The 14,530-nt window shown below is 31.6% G+C and overlaps 2 protein-coding genes across 4 annotated transcripts; one reads left to right on the top strand and one right to left on the bottom strand.

Annotated features, from left to right (window-relative positions):
* The first annotated feature begins 298 nt into the window (after positions 1–298).
* Positions 299–2,226, top strand: GA3OX2 (gibberellin 3-beta-dioxygenase 2). Its single transcript, XM_003527750.5, has 2 exons — positions 299–830; positions 1,592–2,226. Exons 1-2 carry the CDS (start codon positions 334–336, stop codon positions 2,136–2,138), a joined length of 1,044 nt encoding a protein of 347 aa, XP_003527798.1. The 5' UTR covers positions 299–333; the 3' UTR covers positions 2,139–2,226.
* Positions 2,227–5,234: 3,008 nt separating this feature from the next.
* LOC100806690 (coiled-coil domain-containing protein 93) lies at positions 5,235–10,607 on the bottom strand. Of its 3 annotated transcripts, none has more exons than XR_414607.4 (12): positions 10,360–10,607; positions 10,112–10,277; positions 9,555–9,635; positions 9,161–9,274; positions 8,890–9,069; positions 8,497–8,576; positions 7,975–8,014; positions 7,705–7,812; positions 6,635–6,715; positions 5,846–5,968; positions 5,406–5,544; positions 5,235–5,309 (listed from the first exon to the last, which is right to left on the bottom strand). XR_414607.4 is itself a non-coding variant. In XM_006581322.4 (11 exons), the coding sequence occupies exons 1-11, from the start codon at positions 10,503–10,505 to the stop codon at positions 5,524–5,526; spliced, it is 1,140 nt and encodes a 379-aa protein (XP_006581385.1). In that variant the 5' UTR covers positions 10,506–10,607; the 3' UTR covers positions 5,324–5,523. The 3 variants fall into 3 exon arrangements, 1 of the variants encoding a protein (XP_006581385.1); XR_414608.4 differs by having other exon boundaries at positions 5,456–5,544; XM_006581322.4 differs by lacking the exon at positions 5,235–5,309 and having other exon boundaries at positions 5,324–5,544.
* Positions 10,608–14,530: the final 3,923 nt, after the last annotated feature.

Raw genomic sequence — 14,530 nt, 5'->3', positions numbered from 1 at the left:
AACCCGGATCTTGTCTTGTTTCTTTTTATAATAATGTCTAAGACTTTGAGATGCTACAACCTCTTCAGAATACTTTGTTCCTTTCTTTGTCTTTTTCAAAACCATATATTCCAAAACTCGACACAACTCAGTCCAATAGAAACCCCTCTTCCACCTGTATCATTTTAACCTAATCTCTCCATAATTAATAAATTCATACATATCCCCTAAATATTCTTATATTTACATATACCCTTATATAATTTCTAATCAATCAACATAGCTATATATATATATATATATATATATATATATACCCTCCTAATCTCTTGCAATTTCATATCTTAATTAAAAATGAACACTACTCTCTCTGAAGCCTACAAAGCACACCCTCTCCACCTCCGTGACATTATTCCCTTAGACTTTTCTTCAGCCCATAGCTTACCTGATTCTCACGCATGGTCTCACTCTCAACCCAACGATGATGATTATGTCTCATTCAATGATGATGCATCATCATCATCATTCATACCCATCATAGACCTCATGGATCCAAATGCCATGGAACAAATAGGCCATGCATGTGAGAAATGGGGTGCTTTCCAATTGAAGAACCATGGCATACCCTTTTGTGTTATTGAAGATGTAGAAGAAGAGGCTAAAAGGCTCTTTGCTCTTCCCACTGAACAGAAGTTGAAGGCTCTTCGATCTCCTGGTGGTGCGACGGGGTATGGCAGAGCAAGGATTTCACCGTTCTTCCCAAAGTTCATGTGGCATGAAGGGTTTACCATCATTGGTTCTCCCTCTCATGATGCCAAAAAGATATGGCCTAACGATCATGCAGGGTTTTGGTAAGTACAATATTACAGTCTCATCCGCACTTCCATGCAACGGACACACTAATACCTGCTAACCAACACTTCTTTTTGTTACACGACTCCAAGAGGATTACTTTCGGTGGAGTAAACCTGTGGTCTAAAAAAACACTTCTTTTGCTAGAAATGAAGCCATTGCTTCCAGCTATAGTGCCTATAAATGAAAGGAAAACAAATATAGACTCGTTATTTTGTCCTTATATAAGCCATGCATGATTAAATTAAACTAATCCAACCACCACATGGTATACAATAAACTTACTTGTGAAAACTAAGGTTTAGAGGTCGTTTTCCTGTAAAATCAAGTAGTTAACAAAAGTCTTGAAAACGCCAACTCTAGTAGTAAACACGTACTTATCGCTGGAATATTGCATAAGCTAATAACGATAAACTCTCATATAAATTTAGCCTGGCATAGAATATACAGAACCTGTGTCATGTAGCTAGCATTATTTTTTTTTTCTTGCTATTCCCCTCTCAAAATTAGTATCAATTAGAATTATCAAGATGAAAAATAACATTTATAAAGATAAAATGTGGATTTGAATTATAATAACATATATACTACTTCTACCGTAACTTGTTTCTTATATAAAGAAAATCTAAGACAAATATACTGGGACTTGTTTTTTATAGATAGAATCGGAGACCGTGTTTTATAAGTTTTGTCCTATTTAAAATTCCATGTCATGCATGTTACAAACATTAACCTAAGAACTAATAAATTAATGGTGCAGTGATTTGATGGAGAATTATGAGAAGCAAATGAAGGTTCTAGCGGAGAGACTAACACAGATGATGTTCAGCTTAATGGACATAAGTGAGGAGAAAACAAAGTGGGTTGGTGCAAGCAACATAAGTGGAGCTGTTCAGTTAAATTTTTACCCAAGTTGTCCCGAGCCAAACCGAGCCATGGGCTTAGCCCCTCACACAGACACTTCTCTCTTCACAATTCTTCACCAAAGCCGAATCACTGGTCTTCAAATCTTCAAGGAAGGAAAAGAGTGGGTTCCTGTGCACCCTCACCCTAACACCCTGGTCGTGCACACTGGAGATCTCTTGCACATCATTTCCAACGCCAGGTTCCGTAGTGCACTTCACCGTGTAACGGTGAATAGTACACGGGAACGTTACTCTGTGGCTTATTTCTATTCTCCACCGTTAGATTATGTGGTTTCTCCTTTAGTTGACTCTGTCGCTCGTTTTCGTGATGTGACTGTGAAGGAGTATATTGGGATCAAAGCCAAGAATTTTGGAGAAGCATTGTCTTTGATTAGTACTTGAAATTATATGTATCTTAATTATGTTATGTATTAATTCCTTAAGCATTTATCTAGTTAGATGCTTTATTAATTTAATTTGCTTCTTATAATTTTGTTTCTTTGTGGATTTCCTATTTTTGTTGGTTGTTAGGAAGTGGTAGATATATGATGTACGTGGTAGGAAGGATTGGGAACAGCTTCACATTTTAAGTGCAAAGTTGATGTCTCATTAACTTTACACCAAGTTTTGCTTCTAGCACATTCAAATTTCTGACCTTCTATGCCATAGTGGAAAATAGATTATGCTAGCCTTTGTTAAATAGGTTTCTTCTTTAAAATGAATTCAAGTTTAAGTATAGCATGTTTTTGAAAGATTTGTAAGTTTGATTTTTATTCCATTAATTAAAGTTTTTAGTTATGCCTAACCGATTATGATTATTAAATCTATGTATTATACTACTAATTAAGTGCATAAGACAAGAGTAAAAATAAATACACTTATTTTAAGTATTTTTTTATTGTTAAATGTTAATGGTTAATATTGTTAATTTTTTTATTAGTAGAAGAGATAAACTCGTGATCTTTTTCCTTAACCATCCAATTCACATATATTTTAAGATATAATATGATTTTCATGACAAGATACTAAAAAACTTATTTTGTAATGGGGTTTTTTTTTACAGATTGTAATAAGGTTTCTAAGTAGAACACATATTCATCCTCTAATAAACTTGTAGGCTTAATATTTAAAAAGGAAAATACATGTATACATTATAAAAAATTAATTAATAATAATCCTAGAAAAAAAATCATTATATATTTATTTAAATAAGTCACCTTCTTAGACCAAAAAGGCCTTTTGAATAACCTAACTTGAAAATAGATTAAGTCAGACTAAGCTATGATAAGTTTGAGTTTAATTTTGATTAAAAATACATGTTTTTTTGTTTAACTTTATTTGTTATAGATTTTTTTTAAAGGATGAACTGGCCAACAAGCCTAATGAGAAATTTATGATAAATTTACACCAAAATAAAGATTTTGCTGGACTTTATAAGATTGAAATCTAACTTATTTATAAGATATCATTATATTTTTAAGATGTAATCTGTTATTCATGATGATAATTCTTGGTTGTACGTAGTATTTTCATATTCTTAACTTCCAGACTAAGGAGAAAAGAAATAAATTACTGTGAAAGTTTATGGTCGATTAAAATGACAACTTTAAAAAAAATATGAATTTTATGAGAAAGCCATCTAATAAAGCACTGGTCGGTAATACAAAATTAACTTTTTGTTTCCACCGATGTGTTACACAAGGGATCGATCACTTGTATCTATATTCTATATTTATATACAATTTATTAAAGTAGGTTTTTCATATGGTGTGCAATGACTTGACCCATTTCAAGCCATCCAACTTGTTATGTCAAGTATTAATATGACATGTATAATGTACGCCATGGTCTTGACACATGATCGCATAGCTTCCACAAAATTTTCCAAATTATTTAACATATAAATTAATGTACGCCATGAATAGTCAATGATTCATGACACTCTTTAAACAAGTCTAAAATTTCAATTGAAAACTTTTGGCAAACAGTGACCGATTAATACATATTTCAAATATTCGAACATTACTAGTGCTATTTTAACTTTTACGTAGATATGTTTAGCGTTATGTGTTTGTTTGTTATTAGTTTATTTTATTACCAAATTTGGATTTATTATTATTGTTGTTGTTAATTAAATTTATTATCTGTTACTTTTACGTCTTGGGCTGCCACGTGTACAATAATAGAGTGCTATTTGTTCTTAACCCCTAAATACTCACTCATGATTGCACTGGAAGAAAAAAAGGTATAAAAGATTATATTTTTGAGAATTTATAATATAAAAGTAAATTTAATTATATTTATTTGATTTTAATATCGAGAACTTTAAACAAATGGCCTGATGAACACTGTATTAACTCTATATCTGTACAACTTTCGGCGTTCAGTTAGCTTCGTACATGTATTTTGGACTTACGGAGAGCATGTAAAACACTTGGATATATCATTCATATATCTAGGATAATAACTAGGAAGGTTCATGCATATTCTAACGCAAGACTCGGTCATTACCTTTATAAAGTTTTCTTACAGTTCCACAAAGACGTGTACTGTATTAAGAATAAATTGAAGAAGAATGCGTTAGTTCAAAGCCATTTCTTAATGAGACTTTGACTGCTAAAACAACGAAGAAGATGTGAACAGAAAGAAGAAACGGCAGACGAGAAACATACAATAAGAATAATAAGATAAATCAACACCAAATTTCAACCCCTTCATTATTCGTATATTTCCTGTGTGAGAGTAAGGGCGGTTTTAAATTCACAACTAAGTATTTATTTAAAAAACTCATTAAATAAGAACGTAAATTATAAAATATGCTCAATTAAGTTTAAAAACATATTTTAATAACTTAAACTAAAAAAATTATAAGCACTTTCCTAAGCGTAAATAAGTTACATATCCCAAATTTTTTTGTTTTAATTAGTAATGGGTTTATCTTTGACCTAGCAAAACCAACATAGAATCTTTTAACTATGACAACATAGGAATTTGTAATAATCATGAATTAGATCTGATAACATAACAAATCAAAGAAAAATGAAGTTGGAAGAATAATTGATTGATAAAAAAACGCGGAATTCGTCAAGGAACAAGACAATGGTATTTCCGATCAGTATACTACCGACTTCAATTTTAAGGAAACGGGGAGGGGTTTACAAGAATTCAATTTTAATTGTAAAACATTGTCAGTGATTAATGAATAGGCTGATTGTTTATGCATTATATATTTTTTATGCAAATAATAAATCTAATTATTAATAACCCTATATTATGTGAATTTAATTATTTTTTCTCTGCACATCTAAGCCAGCATTCGTTGATGAAATTATAACTTTCAAATAAATTTATAAAAACTCTTAAAAGTTCAACTTGAGCAAATATTCACATAACATTATATAAAAATACGACATTTACGTTAATGAAATTTTTTTATTAATTTAAAATATTATTTTATCATTTTTCAAAATTGCAGCTATAAAAAAATTCAATCCTTAGTAAATTTACGTTAAAGTAAATTTCAATTGGAGAATTCTCCACCCTTACTGGGATCGTCTACAGTTACAGAGAAACCTGTACAAAAATTCGAACCATAAAGAATGTTTTATATTACTGTAAAATAAAACTGTAAATAGCAATGAAAGAATGTGAATCATCATAACTACATACAACTCATGGCATCAGCTTTAAAATACAGATTTTATGAGCATGAACGCAACCTCTACGCTTTGACGCGATACAGTACTTTGTGCAACTCAACCTCAAAGTTGTCTTGTCATCGAAACCTCTAATTCTTCGCACATTGGGCCTAGCCATTAAAGAAATCTAATTAATCAGTTCCCAAAAAACGGCCCAAATAATAACAATAATAAGCTGAAATTCTATTTTAAACACTAGAGAGAAAAACATTATAAGATAGTTAAGTTTATTATGTGATTTTTGAAACAAACTAGATGCTATGCAAACTACCAATTCAACAATACAATTCTTAAATCAACCGATGCCTTATCAGATAGACACAGAATTATCACCCACAAAGGATCATAAACAAGCTTAACTCTGCACCATGGCACCACCTACATGTCATCCGATGAACAGAAAAAGCTTACCTGAAAAGCTTTCAACAGAGAATAGCAGTGCTTGTGCTCACCGGTTGCTGCAGCATACCTATCCTTCAGATCATTACGAATTCTCTCTTCTTCTTGAAGTCCTACATGAACCCTTTCTAGCTTCTGCACATTAGTGCAGCAGTTAAAACTCTTACAGAAAGCACATTTAGCGAACAAAGATAAACAGAAAAATCACATTTATATCTATTAAAATTAATGTCCACACCAAACGGACAATATAAGTATTTATTTTAATATAATGTATAAGGATTTTCCCCAAATAATTATCATGAAACTGAACATTGACTCAATATATCTAAATCATAATTATAGTAAGGACGTAATTGGAAGTTGTAACCAATGCCGATTAGTCAATGCAGAAAGGAATGAATGTGGGTTAACTCTGCACTGTATGCAGTTTTAAAAAGTCATTTTAAAAGTTGTTTACAGAAGTTATTAAATACATCAATAGTGTTTTATTGTAATTTTGGTAAAAATATTTATATACCTCCTGTGTTAGGAAAATGTAAGCCCCCAAGTTTCTTGTAAAAGCTTCTCGACATTTTTTAAAGCTTCTTGTGCCTTGTGTTCTTTAAATACAATGCAATGACAAAAAAATTCAAATAGGACAAAAAAACATGTGTTGGGTGAGGTTCAGACAAACAATTTATCTGCAATCAGATTGTTTAATGTTCTTAGAATTCTTAAGTTAAAATCAACACAACACCTGACGAGCTGAAGTTAACTCATCCAAATTTATCATTTATGAAAGCTAGAAAACAGCATTACCTGTTGACTTCCCTTGACAATTCCTTCCATGGAATGAACAAGTTTTATACGTCCATCAGTGCTACTAAAGGCCTCTTGAAACTGCAACCAAGTGAAAAGAAACACAACAGCTGAAAATCTGAAACTGTTTAGATAACATGAAAGAAAACACACAGATTTCCCCTATAAACAATGAAATGCTAGGTCAAACAGTTTCTATTCTCCACTGGATGGCAACAGACCCTCACTACCTTCCATAAACCTGCCCCTACCATTTATGAATAGAGGAAAAAACCTTAACCTACCCTCAATCAAACCCGGTTAAATTGGGTTTCTCTCATCAAATAAGGACAGGGCACACACCCATGAGTTTTTTTTGCCATGTCACCACTCTAGGACTTTGAGGTCAAGAAAAACCTCAGACCAGAATATTCTGTAGAATCTCATTGACGTTGATAAGAGGTGATAAAATCATCCGTGCCTTTCCAATGGCTTAAACTATTAGTCATTTAGGAAAGTTAGTTATCAATCCCAGATAACAGTGACGAGAGGCCAACCCAAAAAACACTATAGTGGGATAGCAGATAACTGCTATGGCTAAATTTTAGATACAAGTTATATATATCAAGCTTAAATATAAAAATACCCCAAATTAGAGACATTCATATTCTGGTAATAGAGAACAGAGATGAAATCATTAAAGACCTGTAAGAGAGGATTCATGACAACAAAATGAAAGGGCAGAACAATGTTTGGACACAAATTTCAACATAAAAGGTATCAGTTAAAAGAAATAGGAAGATGCAATGATACAAAATGCAAAAGGTCTACTATGAATCTGCAGGCAACAAGAAATACCAAGTTGCTGAAAATTAATTACCAAAGAGAATTTCAATTTAAGAAAACCCAAATGATAAATTGAAAACTAAGACATTTGATCATCAGGAGTGCCAAGCATATATATAATCGGAAGAATCATCTCAAATAGGTGCAAAGATTACATAGTTTACTTTAAAAAGAAAATACAAAAAAAAACCAAACAAAATGCTAAAGAAAAATTTACAGCATGTTTCCAATTCTCCAATGAATACCTGGGAAATGATCGAATTCAATAAAGATGTTTCCTTTAGCATCAATTCTTTTATTTCCAAGAGAGCATTGTAGGTAGCATAGTATTTACGAGTTTGTCGATGTTTTCCCTGTGCATAGGCAAAACCAAAGACATGCATAACAATTAGAAGTTAAGTGAGAACCAGAGTGAGTATGATTTGATAAACAAAAAAAAGTATTAGCCTCCCACTAACTTAACTTTTCCTCTTTTCTTAATAATAAACTCTTTTTCATCAAAACAATTCATGAACCTGGATTTGTGCATACAGTTCTGAGAGCCGGCGTTCGTACCTTCACACACATATGAAGAAACATCCAGTAAATAATATATTTAAGACTGACATCTACCCAATAAACATGGATGTGGTATCTTTCTATCAAATTTCCTATCCAATTTAAGCCTTATCAGTCTCTTCCTATGCTGTAATAAAACCCTCCCCAAATGTTTAGGATTTTTTTTGTTGTGAAATTAAGAACATATTATTTAAAAGTAAAAAAAAAAATCCATTGAGTTCTTATTTTCCCTACCTCAAGTTGAAGGTGAGTTCAAATGGCACAATTGAAAATCAAGTGATGCATGTGTTTCAAAGAGTTTTAAATAGTATAAGGGCATTGTAAACATGTGCAAAGGAAATTTGAAGAATATATCCTGGATTAGTTTAGTTGCACATAATTAGAACTAGGTAAGAACATATTCGACTTCATTCAGCAAAGAGTTTAAAGGAGTATAATGAAAATTATGTACAAGTGAAAGGTGAAAGAAACAAACATACTGGATGACTTCTGATTGGCACGGTAGGTCATCAATCTGTCGTCTTAATACCACAATATCCCTCAGTCTAGCAGCAAGTTGCTAACACAAAGGGAAAAGGCATGAGGTTGATAGTAATTGAAAGTTGAAACAATCAAACAAGCAACGATCAAGAACTAGTCAAAGGGAGTATATGGTTTTAAATAGCAGTTTCCAAATGCAATTGCAGCAGCAGTATTACAGTTTGGGAGTTTTTTGCAACTATATCCTGACTACAATTGCAACCACATTAGCCCACATGTTCCACAATTTCAGTAATTGTGGTGCAACCACAAAAACAATTTAAAACCATCAAGTGCCACAAAATGAGAATAAAAGAAGAATGAAACAAGCCCACTTATTAAAGCTGGCTTACCTTTTTCATCAAATTGACTTTTTCAACTAATTCACCAAATGAATGATGTAGTTCATCAGGAAGGTTCTCATTATCACTGTCATTTGTTATTTTCCTCTCTAATTCACTAATATCATCTTGAAGTTCTGAGTGTTTAGCATCACGATTGGACTGAAAGTATTTTTCCTGCTTTTCAAGATTCTGAACCAAGAGTGAATAACATAAGCAATACATAATATTATAGTATTTTACAGTAATTGTTAATTAAAAATTAGTTAAAGAAACAATTCACCTTCAAAGATGTCAGTAAAGAAAGCAACTTCTGTACTGCAGAATCAGCACCCTCCTTATTGATTCTCTCTTGTAGAATATATAATTGCTTCACAACATTCATCTTCCGCTGATTCTTTAGACAAAAAATAAATAAAAAATATAAGAAGAAAATTCAATAGCAAAGCCAAATAAATCTACACAGAACATAGATGTAAATGTTGCAAAGGATAGCAATTAGAAATAAAGCAAAAGAAACAATTATCCAATTTCTGTTAATAATTAACAGATTGGGCAGGAGAAGCACAACAGTAACAATCAAAGAAGATTACAAAAGGGGAAAATGAGGTATGAAGGCATGTTATCATAAAAAAGGAGCCAGCTTCATATTCTAACATCTTATCCATCTCACCAACCAGTTCATCCAAGTTGCCACTTAATGCCTGAATCGAAGTTCTACACTCATCCACTTCAATGGTATTTTCAGCATGATGAACCTATACGAAAAATCAGCACTGCATTAAACAAGTAATAAACACAAGGCAAATGTGGAGAAAGGTTGCAACAGGCATTTTTGTTTTTTAGTTTTTAAAAACTATTTTATAAAGTCATTTTTAAAAACTGATTTTTAGAAAGTACAAGTGAAGAAGAAAATAGAGTTTATTTCTATGCACCATCAACCAATCAGAAATTATCTTTCATATAACTTTTAAATTAGCTATCGTAAAAGGCAATAGACTTAGTATACACAGTGTATCCAATGGTGGTTTGTGATTAGATGACATTGTAAATTTTGTCTATCCATATACTATTTACTAAAAGTTATAGTAATTTTAAAAGCAGCTTTCAAAAATCAAAACAGAAACAAACAAACCCTAAATAATCAGAATAGCTCAAAACATACTCGAAGCTTCCGATCCTTTCAATTTATCAGAATAAAAAGTTCCGATCACTGTTAGCAACAGTCCAATACCTCATTGACACAGTGTTCTTGATTTTGCCGAATGTGTGACGCAAGCCACTGAATTACAGGAAAAAGAGCATCGGTATCAAGATCCTGAATGTGAGAGGATCGCAGAGGGTGCGGGCATCCAACTAATCCAAACGATTCCTCGATGTCACGTGTGTTGTCGTCGCCTCTGCGAGATGAATTAGGGGGATTGAGGGCAGAAGAAAACCCTAACGAAATTGATTGAAAGGAAGGAAGAAAGGGATACTTGCGTTATGGCGGCGATGCACCAGGAGAGGCCGGCGGCGATTTTCTGAGACGGCGGCGCATCGGGATTTGTGGCGTCGACGTAGCCGGCTGCGTAGAGAAGATTCAGAATCTGCTCGACACTGCTTGAGTTTGAGACTGTGTGCTCCATACTATGCTCTACTCCTTCTCGCCTCAGTCCAGTTTGGTTTACTGTTTACATATGGTTTGGAATTTGGATCCTGATTTTCTTTCTTTTACAATTTGGCTAAATTACTACTCTTATCGTTTGATTTTTTTTTTTGGCATAAAAAGATCATTTGAGTTTATTTTAAGTTGTAATTTGATACTATTATTTGTTGTACTGTAACCTTTATTCCAAATTTATCAAATTCATGGTTTTAGTTTTTGATTTTTAATTTTATAATATTTGATTTTCTTAATTTTATAAATTAACATTTTAATTCCTATAGATTATTAACAAATATTTTTTATTAATAGAGTATTTAATTTAATTATAAATTAATTAAAAATTATTAATGGTTAAAAACTTTAATTAAAAATTATTAATTTTAATTCTCCACAATCTGCAGATACCTTTGTCACTGTCGTACTTGACTCATATAGCAATACCATGTTAAATTTAATAATATTTTAAGGAATGCATTAATCAAGAACTAAAAGTGTTATTTAATTATCTTTTAAAAGCACATAAGACAAACTATATTTAATTATATTCTCTTATTAGTAATGATAAATATTATTATTATTATATTAATATTTTTATTGTATTATATAGGTATTTTTAAGTAAAATTTAAAATTATAAATAAATTTAATATGCCTAATTAACTTAAATAAATAAAAAAATCTTACCACTCGGACCCGCAACTTTTGATAGAAAAGAGTAGTTTGAATGAATATTCAAGTACACTAATTATTTATGAAAATGATAACGTGAAAGTAAGGTACTAATTAACGTGATAATATGTATGCTTAAAAAAAGTGATAATATGTAGATTATTTCTGTCAAATTAAGAAATCAAGATAATGAGTTGAACAAAATTTCACAATTAAAATATTGATAAGAAATCAAGATATTTTAATTATTTCAGAATTATAATCAAGACAAGTTACAAGAACATGCAACTAATTTTGACTTCAGCTTGCTCGTATCTGGTATAGTTGTACAACGTATCAACGATAGTGCATACACAGATAACCTATTTCTAACGGAAAAAGGACAAACTACAGATGTGCAACGCCTCTTTCACCTTTAAATACAACCTTCTCAAGCAAAGCACCTTTCTAGTTTCTAGTGTTTTTGATGCAACCTTCTCACTATATAGAATAGTGTTTGTCACACATTACTTTCACAATCTTTTTATATCACTTTCATATTTGTTTTACTACTATGTATATAGTTAATTGAGGTCTTTGCTCTCTCTGCTGACAGAACCCCAAGTATTTCTGCAGGTTTGGTTTTTTAATTTGGACAAGCTATGAAATTAACCTTGGTATTATAATCTGCTATATCAATTTTCATATCATAATATCTCTTACTTCCTTCATACGTACATTACTTTTTTGTAATATTGAGATTCAGTTTTCAATATTTTTTGCTGTCAATATACATAAACAAAAATGAGACTTACGTAAACGTGAAATAATTAAAATATCATAAAACCAAGATTCCATTTTTCTTTTACAAGCAAGTTACAAATGTTGTCCACTAATCAATAAATGTTAATTTAAACATAGCAAGTTTTGACATTTAGATGTGGCCGGGGGCTCTATCTTAATTAACTAACGTAATTTTCCATAATATATGGCTTTAATTTCCTTCTGTCTTGATATATTTCTTTTGTTTTCTTTCTTTTCCTTAGAGCTAGCTATACTGTTGTATGACCAACTTTCTATATATAGCGGCACTTTGTCTAAGAACAATCCACACAGTTGGAGAGAGAGGAAAATTAATGGAAAGTGAAAGTGAGAGTGAGATAATGACGATCCAAAGTTTAGATTTTTGCAAGGCATTAGAAGAAGGGAGTGAGGAGTGGAAAGAGATGAGCAAGAATGTTAGACTCCTGAATGTCCATGGGTGGTGGTGGAGTGTATGTGGGTGGGGAGTGGGCTAATGAAAGCACCATTGTTAAATAAGAGAAAAATTATTATCATTACTCCTAATTTTATAACTAAAAGAGATCAAGATAATATTTTCGATTGTTCATTGATTCTCTTTCTTTCCTTCCTTCTGATTACATAGTATATATAGATAAATACTTATAATTTACTCTAAGAGAATTATAATAAGCTCCTTCTAGAATCTACCTAAATGAAATACTATTATCCATATTTGTTAAAAGATAAATAAATGATATTAATAGTACTAACAATGGACCTAAGAGTGTACAACACTACTAATAGTCTATTGGGCCGCATAATAGTGCTATTCATAAGAATAGTATTCCCGTCAAAATCAACCTTATCTTCAAGGTTGTATAGGGACTTCAAATCATGGCTTCAAGGTAAGCTTCAAAAGTAGGAAACAGGAGTATCAAAAGTAATTGGAGTACAAATTTAAAAGACATAAAGTGGGAAAGTAAAGTGGGCTTGGGAATTATTGTGGGTTTATGTAAAACTTGGGCTTTTAAAAAAAATGTGCAAGGAGAGATGAAAAGACATTGGACATTACTATATGCATCTAGCAAAATTGTTGGTACATTCAACAATTGTACATTTTTTCGTTTTGCCCTTTTATAAAAGGGATATGGATTGACTAATTCGTAAGTGTTTTTTTAAAAAAACATGTTTTACAAATTAATGGTCCAAGCAAGAGTTAAACCTATGACTTTCGCATTATTAGCACAACGTTCTTACCAACTGAGCTAATAGGTTAATTGTATTATAAAACAAATAATGTTTATATATATAACACTAAAATTTCTAATGTATACTTAATGCGTATGTAAATTTAAATAATAAATTTTGTGACAATTAATTTTGATATAATTCATACAAATTAGTTAATCTGTATGTTTTTTTATACATAAATAAAAACATTTACTATTAAAAAAATTAAAATTAATTTATTAATAAATTAAAAAAATACAGATTAGCTAATCGTATGAGTTATATCAAAATTAATTGTCATAAAATTTATTATGTAAATTTATATGCACATTAAATATACATTAGAAATTCCAATGTTATATATAACAATATTATTTATTTTATAATATAATTAACTTATTAGTTCAATTGATTAAAATGTTGTACTAATAATGAGAAAGTGACATGTTCGACTATTTCTTAGACCATTAGGTAATTCATTGAAGCAAAAAACACTTAAAGAACATTTTTAAAATTTTGTTTTAAGACTGGATGCGCAAGCAATATGCATGGTGCATCTAGGAACCCCGAAAGACATTTGCAAGTGCATATGCAAGTGCTACCAATGTGGGGTCCAAAGACATGAGAAAGTGGGTACTGAAAAGTGAAAGGAGCCGTTGGATTAAAGTGAGTGAGGGCATTGGGGAGTTTGTCTCCCTTGAAGGCAACGGCTGAGATTGAGAGCAAGTGAAATGTTGGAAAGAAAAGTAGGGAGATGGTGTGGTGAGAGAAGAGGTGCAGCACGCGGACACGGGAGAAGTTGGACGAGTCATGGTTAATTACTTCCACTTGATGTGTTATGAGTACGTGAAGACATGCTTAATGGTATGAGACCATTCTTTGATTTGCCTGAAGAAACATAAGTCCAAATTAAGCCTTATAGGGGCTACAATGGCACGAACTCTATCATTCCCCTCTGTCAAAGCTTTGGGGTCGATGATGTTCCATTCTATCAAACCTCATGTGGCCTCAAGGAAACCCACATTTCTGGTACTTAATTCTTCCTATTAATTACTACTTTGTATATTTGGCTACGCACATGCACTAGCTTGTATTGTTAATTAGTTATTGATATATTAGGCAGGCCATGGTATTGTTGTTGATTGTGACTTGAAATCCTGGGTTTCAATTACAAAATAAATATAGCAGAGCCACCAAACTCATCATATATACCTGCGGATATGTCATATTTATTGGGGGCTTGAATTATTATCACCATCCAATTTAAGAATTAGTTGTTACAATTTTTTTTCCAGTCTTGGTATCAGGATTAATTTCTAAGCATTGAATTAAAAAAAGAGAGACT

This window comes from Glycine max, chromosome 6 (genome assembly GCF_000004515.6).
Source record: "Glycine max cultivar Williams 82 chromosome 6, Glycine_max_v4.0, whole genome shotgun sequence".
NCBI lineage: Eukaryota > Viridiplantae > Streptophyta > Magnoliopsida > Fabales > Fabaceae > Glycine > Glycine max.
This window is presented reverse-complemented; position numbering and strand designations above follow the sequence as displayed.